Raw genomic sequence first — 12,127 nt, 5'->3', positions numbered from 1 at the left:
CTCCGCCCTGATTTGTGACAGTTTACAGGACACTACATGTGGATGGGTTTCCTACAACATTGTCCACATCTAGTGGAAAAATTCCAGGCAGAAAAATCAGCATGCAGTCCATTACCGTGGATCTGCCATTAAGAGCTGAGAGATCAACTTACACCAAAGGGATCAGCCCCATTCACCATAATGGAAAGTGTCCATTTGCCCTGTATTAAAAAATTCAAGAAAATAGATAACTTTCCTTTAACACCTTAAAGGGGTTTCTACTACTTGGACACCTCCTTCTGAAATGAACAAGGACCCCACTGAAAATAAAACATGATACTGACTGCCCGGACCGGCGACGTTCCACTGATGTTGGCACCACGTCTGCTATAACACTCACATGACTATTATGGCACATGAGCGCTGCAGTCAATCAGAGGCCTCTAACGGGCTGCAGCGTTCACACTCTGGACGTCCGAGTTTGGTCGGAGGGAGCTGTGAGAAAAACCATAGGTAATAGTACATCTCAGGGAGGGTGGGGCAGGTATAGGCTGTGTTATACAGCCAGCACCCGCCTCTAAAAGCGGCGGTGTTCAATCAGTGTATTTGTAAGGCTGGGGCCACAGGGGACTAATGCGATCCTCGCCTGACACTCGGCTCGTGCTGGCAGCACAGCAGGAGCCGAGTGTCATGCAAGTGTCCCTGCGACTGAGGTCCGATCATGCGATCGGGCCGGTGCTGAGGAGGGGAGGGCCGGTACTGAGGAGGGGAGGGAGGGATTTCTCGCCCTCTGTCCTCCATAGCCGGCTATTGCCATTCTCGCCCTGCACTCGCGGTACACCGCTGTAATGCGAGTGCAGTGCGATTTTTCTCTCGCCCCATAGACTTGAATGGGTGCGAGAGGAACAAGGATGGCATTGCACCCGTAGCATGCTGTGATTGTTTGCTCGGTCCGATTAGGGCTGAGAAAATAATCGCTTATGTGCGCTGACACACAGGCTAATATTGGTCCGAGTGGAATGCGATATTTTATAGCACTCCCCTTGGTCCGATTTTCATGCCGTGTGTCTTAGGCCTAATAGTTCAACCTATTAACATATAATATGAATTAACACAAAGAAAGTCGTTCTTCAGTCACTGAAACTCCACAAAAATTATCAAACCCTTATATTCCCCCCAAGATGGTATCAATGGAAACTAAAGCTCAGTGAGCAAACACAAGCAAAATCTCACATTAGATACGTGGCTCAGTGAAGTGCATCACACACAATGGGATTAGATACGTGGCTCAGCGGAGTACATAACACGCGATGGGATTAGATACGTGGCTCAGCGGAGTACATAACACGCGATGGGATTAGATACATGGCTCAGCGGAGTACATAACACGTGATGGGATTAGATACGTGGCTCAGCGGAGTACATAACACATGATGGGATTAGATACGTGGCTCAGCGGAGTACATAACACGTGATGGGATTAGATACGTGGCTCAGCGGAGTACATAACATGCGATGGGATTAGATACGTGGCTGAGCAGAGTGCATCACACACAACGGAATTAGATGTGTGGCTCAACAACCCGCAAAAAACCCAAACCCTTACAAGGCTTACGTCAACAGAAAAATAAAGTTATGGCTCTAAGAAAAAAAAAGGTGAAAGTGTCTAAATTATCTAAAAAATCTAAACTCGGCCGTGTCATGAAGGGTTTGTGCTGCGGTCACCTTCTTCCATATCGGCACTGTGGTTTTTAACGTATTTATACAGAACTTGACGGCCTCCAGGGAATCGTCTCTGTGGGGGGAGGAAATCGCGATGATAACGCTGGCCTCTGTGATCGGGACCAAGCTGAAAAGAAACAGAAACATGTCAACTCCACCTCACACCTGCCACCAGTGGGTCCATCGTAGGACTCGCGCACATGACAGTATTTTCGGACCAATGTTATTCTATGGGGACAAGCACATGTCTGATTTTTAAGTCGGACCGAACCAGTCGGAGGAAGAAAATCACAGCATGGCCAAGGTGGACCTGACGATTGGATCATACTCGGTCATGAAAGTCAAGGAGTCCATGGAATCCATCGCTCTGCTCTCGGAGGACAGATGGAGAATTTTTTTTTTGTATCTTCTCGTCATCCGATAAAATTGGATCCCACTATGCTGACACTCTGATCACAGCTCGGATAATAGCCCGATTCTCTGTCTGCACCGAGCCAAAATCTGTGCAATAAAGATTGGAAACAAGGGCACAGCTTCATTTTGTAATGCAGGAGCAGATGTAGCAGGGCCGGTTGTGTCCTATGTAATTTTACATGGGCTACAATCAGAGCGACGGACTCTCTACAGACATATAATGTTGAGAATGTGAGGTTCAGCCGTGTGTCTCCCATTATTTTTTGCCATCAAAAAGCCCTCTAATAGCTATGTCAACGGCAAAAAAAAAAGTTGTGGATATTGAAAGAAGGGGAGGAAGAAATGAAAGCACAAAAGAAAAGAAAAAAGAAAAACTGGTCATGATGGGGGTTAAATAACTCAAGAAAAAAAAATGACATTCATAAAAGAATTCTAAAGTTTAACAAAAATGACAATATAATGTACCCGAGCCTGTGATACACCGCCATATGCTGCACAGACGGCCATTTCTGCCTGATGTCAGTCAGGATTTTCTTAATCTCCGCTTCTGCCATGGGCACATAAGCTTCATACTCGAGGTGCACAACTTTCTTTCCATCAAAATTGTTCCTTGTAGTCCCTAAAATATGTATATAAAATGAAAAAATAATCAGACACTAATGCTGATTATCCATTTTGAAGAATGATTTAAAGGGCATCTGTCTGCAGGATTTTGCTACCTGATCCTATGTATTCAAAAGAGACCCTGAATCCAGTGATGTATCACTTAGCTTACTGGGTGAAATCATTCTCATACAATCAAGTTTTTACATTTAGCAATGCAGCAGAGCTGAGGGAGCTGGCCCCGCCCACACCAGGCTCTGTGCACAATGTCTATAGACGGTGAGCTGCTAATCACAGCAGGGGGTGTGCCAGACAAGTGTCCACTAAATTACTGGAGCTTAAACAAATATAGCATGTAAACAACAACAACACACTTTGTAATAAGAAGCATGGCTGAATTCTGTTTATTAACCCGTACAGCACGCTATTTTCAGATTACATAACACAAACCTGCTGACAAAATCCCTTTAAAGGGGATTACAAATAAAAGAAGGGAATTTTGTTTACTTACCGTAAATTCCTTTTCTTCTAGCTCCAATTGGGAGACCCAGACAGTGGGTGTATAGCTACTGCCTCTGGAGGCCGCACAAAGAACTACACTTAAAAGTGTAAGGCCCCTCCCCTTCTGGCTATACACCCTCCCGTAGGAGTACGGATTCCTCAGTTTTAGTACCAAAGCAAGAAGGAGGAAAGCCAATAACAGTTTCAAAAACAAATTCAATCCGATAACACGATCGGAGAACTTAAGAAACAACATGAACAACATGTGCACCCGAAAAAACGAAACCCTAAAAACAGATAGGGCGGGTGCTGGGTCTCCCAATTGGAGCTAGAAGAAAAGGAATTTACGGTAAGTAAACAAAATTCCCTTCTTCTTTTTCGCTCCTAATTGGGAGACCCAGACAGTGGGACGTCCAAAAGCAGTCCCTGGGTGGGTAAAAAGATACCACATGAACGGGCTGTCATACAGCCTCTTCCTACAGGTGGGCCACCGCCGCCTGAAGGACCCGTCTACCTAGGCTGGCGTCTGCCGAAGCGTAGGTATGCACTTGATAGTGTTTGGTAAACGTGTGCAGACTCGACCAGGTAGCCGCCTGGCACACTTGCTGAGCCGTAGCCTGATGCCTCAACGCCCAGGACGCACCAACGGCTCTGGTAGAATGGGCCTTCAGTCCAGATGGAATCTGAAGCCCAGCAGAACGGTATGTGTGAAGAATTGGTTCCTTGATCCACCGCGCCAGGGTGGATTTGGAAGCTTGCGATCCCTTATGCTGACCAGCGACTAGGACAAAGAGCGCATCCGAACGGCGTAGAGGCGCCGTGCGAGAAATGTAAATCCTGAGTGCTCTCACCAGGTCCAACAGATGTAAACCCTTTTCAAATTGGTGAACTGGATGCGGACACAAAGATGGCAAAGTGATATCCTGATTGAGATGAAAGGAAGAAACCACCTTGGGAGAAAACTCTGGAATTGGACGCAGTACTACCTTGTCTTGGTGAAACACCAGGAAGGGAGATTTGCAAGATAACGCCGCCAGCTCGGACACTCTTCGAAGAGATGTGACCGCTACAAGAAAAACTACCTTTTGTGAAAGCCGAGAAAGGGGAACCTCTTTCAAGGGCTCGAAAGGCGGCTTTTGAAGAGCAAGGAGAACCTTGTTCAGATCCCAGGGTTCCAATGGCCGTCTGTAAGGAGGAACGATATGACAAACTCCTTGGAGAAACGTGCGTACTTTAGAAAGCTGTGCCAAGCGCTTCTGAAAGAATACGGATAACGCGGAGACTTGACCCTTAAGCGAGCTAAGGGACAAACCTTTTTCCAACCCAGACTGCAGGAAGGAAAGAAAAATTGGCAATGCAAATGGCCAGGGAGAAAACCCTTGAGCCAAGCACCACGCTAAGAATATCTTCCACGTCCTGTGATAGATCTTAGCTGAGGATGGTTTTCTAGCCTGTCTCATTGTGGCAACAACTCCCTGAGATAAACCTGAGGCCGCTAGGATCCAGGACTCAATGGCCACACAGTCAGGTTCAGGGCCGCAGAATTCAGATGGAAAAACGGCCCTTGAGACAGCAGATCTGGACGGTCTGGTAGTGCCCACGGTTGGCCTACCGTGAGATGCCACAGATCCGGGTACCACGACCTTCTTGGCCAATTTGGAGCGACGAGTATGGCTCGCTGGCAGTCGGACTTGATTTTCCGGAGAACTCTGGGTAACAATGCTAGAGGTGGGAACACATAGGGGAGTCGGAATTGCGACCAATCCTGAACCAAGGCGTCTGCCGCCAGCGCTCGGTGATCGTGAGACCGTGCCATGAAAACTGGGACCTTGTTGTTGTGCCGTGACGCCATCAGATCGACGTCCGGCGACCCCCAGCGGCAACAGATCTGTTGAAACACGTCCGGGTGAAGGGACCATTCTCCTGCGTCCATGCCCTGGCGACTGAGAAAGTCCGCTTCCCAGTTTTCCACGCCTGGGATGTGAACTGCAGATATGGTGGACGCTCTGCTTTCCACCCACGTCAAAATCCGCTGGACTTCTTGAAAAGCTTGGCGACTGCGTGTTCCCCCTTGGTGGTTGATGTACGCCACCGCCGTGGAATTGTCCGACTGAATCCGAATCTGCTTGCCTTCCAGCCATTGTTGGAAGGCTCGCAGGGCAAGATAGATTGCTCTGATTTCCAGAACATTGATCTGCAAGGTGGACTCTTCCTGAGTCCACGTCCCCTGAGCCCTGTGGTGGAGAAACACCGCTCCCCACCCTGATAGGCTCGCATCTGTCGTGACCACTGCCCAGGACGGGGGAAGGAACGACTTTCCCTGTGACAATGAGTTGGGGAGAAGCCACCAACGTAGAGAGTCCTTGGCAGTCTGAGAGAGGGAGACAGTCCTGTCGAGGGACGTCGATTTCCCATCCCATTGGCGCAGAATGTCCCATTGGAGAGGGCGCAGATGAAACTGCGCGAACGGGACTGCCTCCATTGCTGCTACCATCTTTCCTAGGAAATGCATGAGGCGCCTCAGTGAGTGCGACTGGCTCTGAAGGAGAGATTGCACTCCAGTCCGTAGCGAGCACTGCTTGTCCAGTGGAAGCCTCACTATCGCTGATAGAGTATGAAACTCCATGCCAAGATAAGTCAGAGATTGGGTCGGGGTTAGATGAGACTTTGGAAAGTTGATAATCCACCCGAAAGTCTGGAGAGTGTCTAGCGCCACCTTCAGACTGTGTTGGCATGCTTCTTGAGAGGATGCCTTTATAAGCAGGTCGTCTAGATACGGGATAACCGAGTGACCCTGCGAGTGCAGAACAGCTACTACTGCTGCCATGACTTTGGTGAAGACCCGGGGGGCTGTTGCCAGACCGAAGGGTAACGCTACGAACTGTAGGTGCTCGTCGTGTATGACGAAACGTAGGAAACGCTGATGCTCTGGTGCAATCGGCACGTGGAGATACGCATCTTTGATGTCTATTGATGCTAGAAAATCTCCCTGAGACATTGAGGCTATGACGGAGCGTAGGGATTCCATCCGGAACCTCCTGACTTTTACGTGTCTGTTGAGCAACTTCAGATCCAGGACGGGACGATACGATCCGTCCTTTTTTGGGACCACAAACAGATTGGAGTAAAAACCGTGACCCTGTTCCTGAAGAGGGACGGAGGTCACCACCCCTTCCGCCTTTAGAGCGGCCACCGCCTGCAACAGAGCATCGGCTCGGTCTGGTGGTGGAGAAGTTCGGAAGAAACGAGTTGGCGGACGAGAACTGAACTCTATCCTGTACCCGTGAGATAGAATATCTCTCACCCAACGGTCTTTGACGCTTGGTAGCCAAATGTCGCCAAAGTGGGACAGCCTCCCACCGACCGCGGGTGTGGGCATCGGAGACCGCAAGTCAGGAGGACGTCGTTTTGGCAACGGTTCCTCCGGCTGGTCTTTTTGGGCGTGACTGAGACCTCCAAGAATTTGAACGTCTCTGGTCCTTTTGAGTCTTTTTTGACGAGGCGAATTGGGACCTGCCCTGTCCTCGAAAGGACCGATAACCAGACTGACCCCTCCTCTGTTGGGGCTTGTTTTGTCTGTGTTGCGGTAAGGAAGAGTCCTTACCCTTGGAGTGTTTGATGATTTCATCCAAACGTTCTCCAAACAATCGGTCACGAGAAAAAGGCAAGTTGGTTAAGCACTTCTTGGAATGAGAATCTGCTTTCCAATGTCTCAACCACAGAGCCCTACGCAAAACAACTGAGTTGGCTGACGCCACTGCCGTGCGGCTTGTAGCGTCCAGAACAGCATTAATCGCGTACGACGCGAATGCCGCCATTTGCGAGGTCAATGGTGCTACCTGCGGGGCAAATGCACGTGTGACTGAGTCGACTCGCGCAAGCCCGGCCGTGATAGCTTGGAGTGCCCATACGGCCGCAAAAGAAGGCGCTAATGACGCTCCAATCGCTTCATAGATGGATTTCAGCCAGAGCTCCATCTGCCTGTCAGTGGCATCTTTAAGTGCCGCTCCATCTTCAACAGCAACCAAGGATCTAGCTGCAAGCCTGGAAATTGGAGGATCCACTTTTGGACACTGGGTCCAACCCTTGACCACTTCAGAGGGAAAAGGGTAGCGTGTATCTTTAAGTCGTTTAGGAAAACGCCTTTCAGGATAAGCGTGGGGTTTCTAGATTGCGTCTCTGAAGTCAGCGTGGTCCAGAAAAGTGCTTAATGTACGCTTAGGGTATCTGAAATGGATTCTCTCGTGCTGCGAAGCTGACTCCTCTACAGGAGGAGCTGGTGGGGAAATATTCAACATCTTATTGATGTTAAATATAAGATCATTAACTATGGCGTCACCATCTGGTGTATCTAGATTGAGAGCGGTCCCAGGATCAGAATCCTGATCAGTTACGTCCGCCTCATCACCCATAGATTCATCCCGCTGGGATCCAGACCATTGAGATGAATGTGAAGGCCCGTCATAACGAGCCCGCTTAGGCTGCCCGGGGCCATCGTCCGAGTCAGAGTCTTCACCCTGAGGTGTAGATGCCCGTCCCGGAGCTAGGAGCTGAGGGGGACCAGGGGGCAATACATGCACAGTGTCCGTGGTCTGAAGTACAGGCCTAGCTCGCAATGTGTCAAGAATTTGTGACATAGTGAGAGACATTCTGTCAGCAAAAGCTGCAAACTCAGTTCCTGTCACCTGGACAGCATTCACAGGTGGTACACCCTGGGACACGTCCAGCAGAGGTCCCGACTGTGCAAGCGCCGCAGGGGCCGAGCACTGCACACAATGGGGGTCCGTGGAGCCTGCCGGTAGAAAAGTCCCACATGCGGTGCAGGAAGCATATAATGTCTGTGCCTTGGCACCCTTGCGTTTTACGGGCGACATGCTGCTGGCTCTCTGCATGTGAGAGAGTCTATAGCCAAAGGGCGACCAGCGCTATGTAATACCAAGTATTTGTAGCAACAAAATACTAAGAATACTACGAGCACAAGAGGGGGTGAGCCCTGAGGGCTGCTTACCGCCCGCTGAACAGCGGGTAAGAGGCTGCAGAATGCCTTGTCTGGGTCTCCCCGGCTCCCCTCTGCAGCTCAGCGTGTCAGCAAGAATGGCTGCCGGCTTATTGGAGAGGGGCGGTCCGTGGGAGTTCCCCAACAAAAGTGCGGGAACAGTGTCCCCTCTGTGCTGACTGTGAGGGCTGGAGTATGTAAAAACGACTCCAGCCCTCAGCGCTGATGCACTGGCCAGCGTCCCGCCCCTCTCCTGACTGGCAGGTCTGGGGGCGGGAACGAACGAAAGCAGGCCGCAAAAGCCGGGGACTCGAGTTATCAGCGCGGCCGCCGTAAAAGCGCGGGCCGCGCTGAAGTCCCCGGCGCACTACAAGTGCCAGCCGCGCCGCTGTTCCAGCGGCCGGCGCGACCGAGTCTAGACGTGAGCAGCGTCCCGCCCCTCTCCTGACTGGCAGGTCTGGGGGCGGGAACGAACGGAAGCAGGCCGCAAAAGCCGGGGACTGTAGTTATCAGCGCGGCCGCCGTAAAAGCGCAGGCCGCGCTGAAGTCCCCGGCGCACTACAAGTGCCAGCCGTGCCGCAGTCCCAGCGGCCGGCGCGGCCGATTCCCATAAGTGTGCCTGCTTCAGCTAAGCTGAATGAGGCCATGGCACAGGCGCCGCAGCGCTGATGTCCCCCGGCGCACTACAACACCCAGCATGCTGCGGTGTGAGCGCCAAATGCACGGGGACACAGAGTACCTTAAGGAAGCAGGGCCATGTCCCTGATGTACTCCGCTCCATCCAGCATCTTCTCCAGGGGCTGTAGATGGAGCACGGTCTCAGTGCCTGGAGACCGGTAAATCCCACTTCACCCAGAGCCCTGTAAAAAGGGATGGGGAAGGAATCAGCATGTGGGCTCCTGCCGCCGTACCCGCAATGGGTACCTCAACCTTACAAACACCTCCGACATAAGTGGGGTGAGAAGGGAGCATGCTGGGAGTCTGTATAGACCCTCTTTTCTTCCATCCGACATAGTCAGCAGCTGCTGCTGACTAAAAACAATGGAGCTATGCGTGCGTGTCTGACCTCCTTGCGCACAAAGCTAAAACTGAGGAATCCGTACTCCTACGGGAGGGTGTATAGCCAGAAGGGGAGGGGCCTTACACTTTTAAGTGTAGTTCTTTGTGCGGCCTCCAGAGGCAGTAGCTATACACCCACTGTCTGGGTCTCCCAATTAGGAGCGAAAAAGAAAGGTATTCTTTTCATCATAAACAGCGCCACTCTTACCTATAGGCGGTGTCTGGTAGTGCAGCTGATTTTCAATTAAGAGAATGGAGCACACATTTATTTCTAATCATGGACAAACCCTTTAAATTCTTTCTGCACATTTACAGTATGAATCCTATTAATTCCGACCACAAATCAAAATCACATTGCTCCCTACGATCTGATCAGCACCATTGTGCACAAATAAGGGCAATCAGACTGCGAGAACCAATTTACAAAGGTGTCGATAAGATCGCAACGTGGCCAAGTACTGTAATCCCAGCCTTTAGTCTTACACAAAGGGAATACAAAAATTGTGATACTGCATGGATCTGTCACTTAGTTATCCTCCAGAATATGGATAGGGGATAACTCAATCGTTGAAGGTCTGACCACTTGCTACTTACTTGAATACGTGTGTATCAGGCTCAGCAGACCCTATAACGAATGGTGATACCTCCACCCCATTCATTGTCTATGGGACACCCAGAGAAAGCTGAGGGCAGCACTGTGCTATTTCCAGCAGTCACTCATACATCATTAATAGAGCAGTGGTCGAGCACGGCACCTTCTCACCATTCATTATGGAGCTGCAGAGCTCGGCTCTCAGAGCCCTTCCAATAGCTAGTGGTTCCAGGGATCGTACATCAGCAATCAGCAAGCTATTCCCTATAATATAGGTAGGGAAAAACTTACTATTTCAGGAAAATCCCTTGGAAGTGTACCTAATTTTTATTTAGTATGTTAGATCTTGATGGTCCTGAGACCCCCATGAATTGTTCCAAAAACATTTCAGAAGCACGAGCGCAGAGGAGACGCACGAGCGCAGAGGAGACGCACGAGCGCAGAGGAGACGCACGAGCGCAGAGGAGACGCACGAGCGCGGAGGAGAAGCACGAGCGCAGAGGAGAAGCACGAGCGCAGAGGAGAAGCACGAGCGCAGAGGAGAAGCACGAGCGCAGAGGAGAAGCACGAGCGCAGAGGAGAAGCACGAGCGCAGAGGAGAAGCACGAGCGCAGAGGAGAAGCACGAGCGCAGAGGAGAAGCACGAGCGCGGAGGAGAAGCACGAGCACGGGGCGGAAGCACGAGCACGGGGCGGAAGCACGGGGCGGAAGCACGAGCACGGGGCGGAAGCACGAGCACGGGGCGGAAGCACGAGCACGGGGCGGAAGCACGAGGCGGAAGCACGAGCACGAGGCGGAAGCACGAGCACGGGGCGGAAGCACGAGCACGGGGCGGAAGCACGAGCACGGGGCGGAAGCACGAGCACGGGGCGGAAGCACGAGCACGGGGCGGAAGCACGAGCACGGGGCGGAAGCACGAGCACGGGGCGGAAGCACGAGCACGGGGCGGAAGCACGAGCACGGGGCGGAAGCACGAGCACGGGGCGGAAGCACGAGCACGGGGCGGAAGCACGAGCACGGGGCGGAAGCACGAGCACGGGGCGGAAGCACGAGCACGGGGCGGAAGCACGAGCACGGGGCGGAAGCACGAGCACGGGGCGGAAGCACGAGCACGGGGCGGAAGCACGAGCACGGGGCGGAAGCACGAGCACAATCAAACTTTATAAACGTGTTAAAGTTTAAAGGGAACCTGTCAGCTGATCCATGCTGCAAGAACCCGACAGCTTCTCCCTCTCTCCTAGATAGGCCTCCCCCTCAGGCGGTGTCTGAATCATGCCGCCCATTGTCCAGACAGCATTACTGTAATGGCAGGTTCCTTTTAACCTTTTGTCAGCCACCTACCTACAAAAATGGACACCGCACCACAGCTGGGTGACACCACCAACTCCGACACTTCCTCCGTGGAGAGCTTCTCTGGACAGATTCTGATGAAGTCTTGAGGCTCCCCAGATTGTTCATCCATAGCAGCTAAAATGGAAAAAGGAATAAAAGTAAATGAATTGATAAATTATGTATTTAGGAGTAATATACAAAACTGCTAAAACTCCTAGTGACCAGCCACTATTGCATAAAGAAGCCAGGGAAAGAGGAATTAATAGCCAACCACGTAGATACATTGCTCACGCTGAATTTTGTTTTCGGACCCTATGCATTATTGTTTGAAAGGATCCTTGAAAAAAAGGCTTCCTCCCCTGGCTCCAGAAAGAGTTGGGAGGTTTTCAATGCCCTAAGGCTCCATCAATAGATGATATTCAGAGGGAAGGGAACAGCTTCCCCTGAATATCTTTACAAAAATTTGCAGCATAGTGTGCACTTAACCCTTTTTTTCTTAGGAAAATAATTATTTGAAAATTGGCAGGGGGATCGGTGGGGGTCTCAGGAGCCACAGGATGTAGCATATAAGAAGGGATCTCGTTTGATCAACAATCTTACCTCTGGTACCACCAGCACTGCACCCACTCTAGGATCACAGAAGCACTAGTGATGAGCGAGCACTACCATGCTTCAGTGGTCGTAACTAGTGATGAGCGAGCACTACCATGCTCGGGTGGTCGTACTCAACTAGTAATGAGCGAGCACTACCATGCTCGGGTACTTGGGACTCGTAACTAGTGATGAGCAGGCACTACCATACTCGGGTACTCGTAACTAGTGATGAGTGAGCACTACCGTGCTCTGGTGTTCAGTACTTCTAATTAGTGATGAGCGGGCACTACCATGCTCGGTACTCATACCGAGCACCTGGATGCCTAAATGTGTGA

General features: G+C 51.1%; 1 protein-coding gene across 1 annotated transcript in view; it reads right to left on the bottom strand.

Moving 5' to 3' along the window:
- The window catches only part of LOC142255151 (molybdopterin synthase catalytic subunit-like), a 12,694-nt gene extending 1,366 nt beyond the window's left edge, over window positions 1-11,328 (bottom strand). Inside the window, exons 1-3 of the mRNA XM_075326622.1 lie at window positions 11,208-11,328; window positions 2,581-2,734; window positions 1,705-1,828 (exon numbers count right to left, since the gene is read on the bottom strand). Coding sequence (XP_075182737.1) covers window positions 1,705-1,828; window positions 2,581-2,734; window positions 11,208-11,328 — 399 coding nt within the window. The remainder of the gene's footprint in view (window positions 1-1,704; window positions 1,829-2,580; window positions 2,735-11,207) is intronic.
- Window positions 11,329-12,127: the final 799 nt, after the last annotated feature.

Source organism: Anomaloglossus baeobatrachus, chromosome 1 (assembly GCF_048569485.1).
Source record: "Anomaloglossus baeobatrachus isolate aAnoBae1 chromosome 1, aAnoBae1.hap1, whole genome shotgun sequence".
Taxonomy (NCBI): domain Eukaryota; kingdom Metazoa; phylum Chordata; class Amphibia; order Anura; family Aromobatidae; genus Anomaloglossus; species Anomaloglossus baeobatrachus.
Note: the sequence above shows the minus strand (reverse complement) of the source record. Positions and strands in the feature narration are given on the sequence as shown.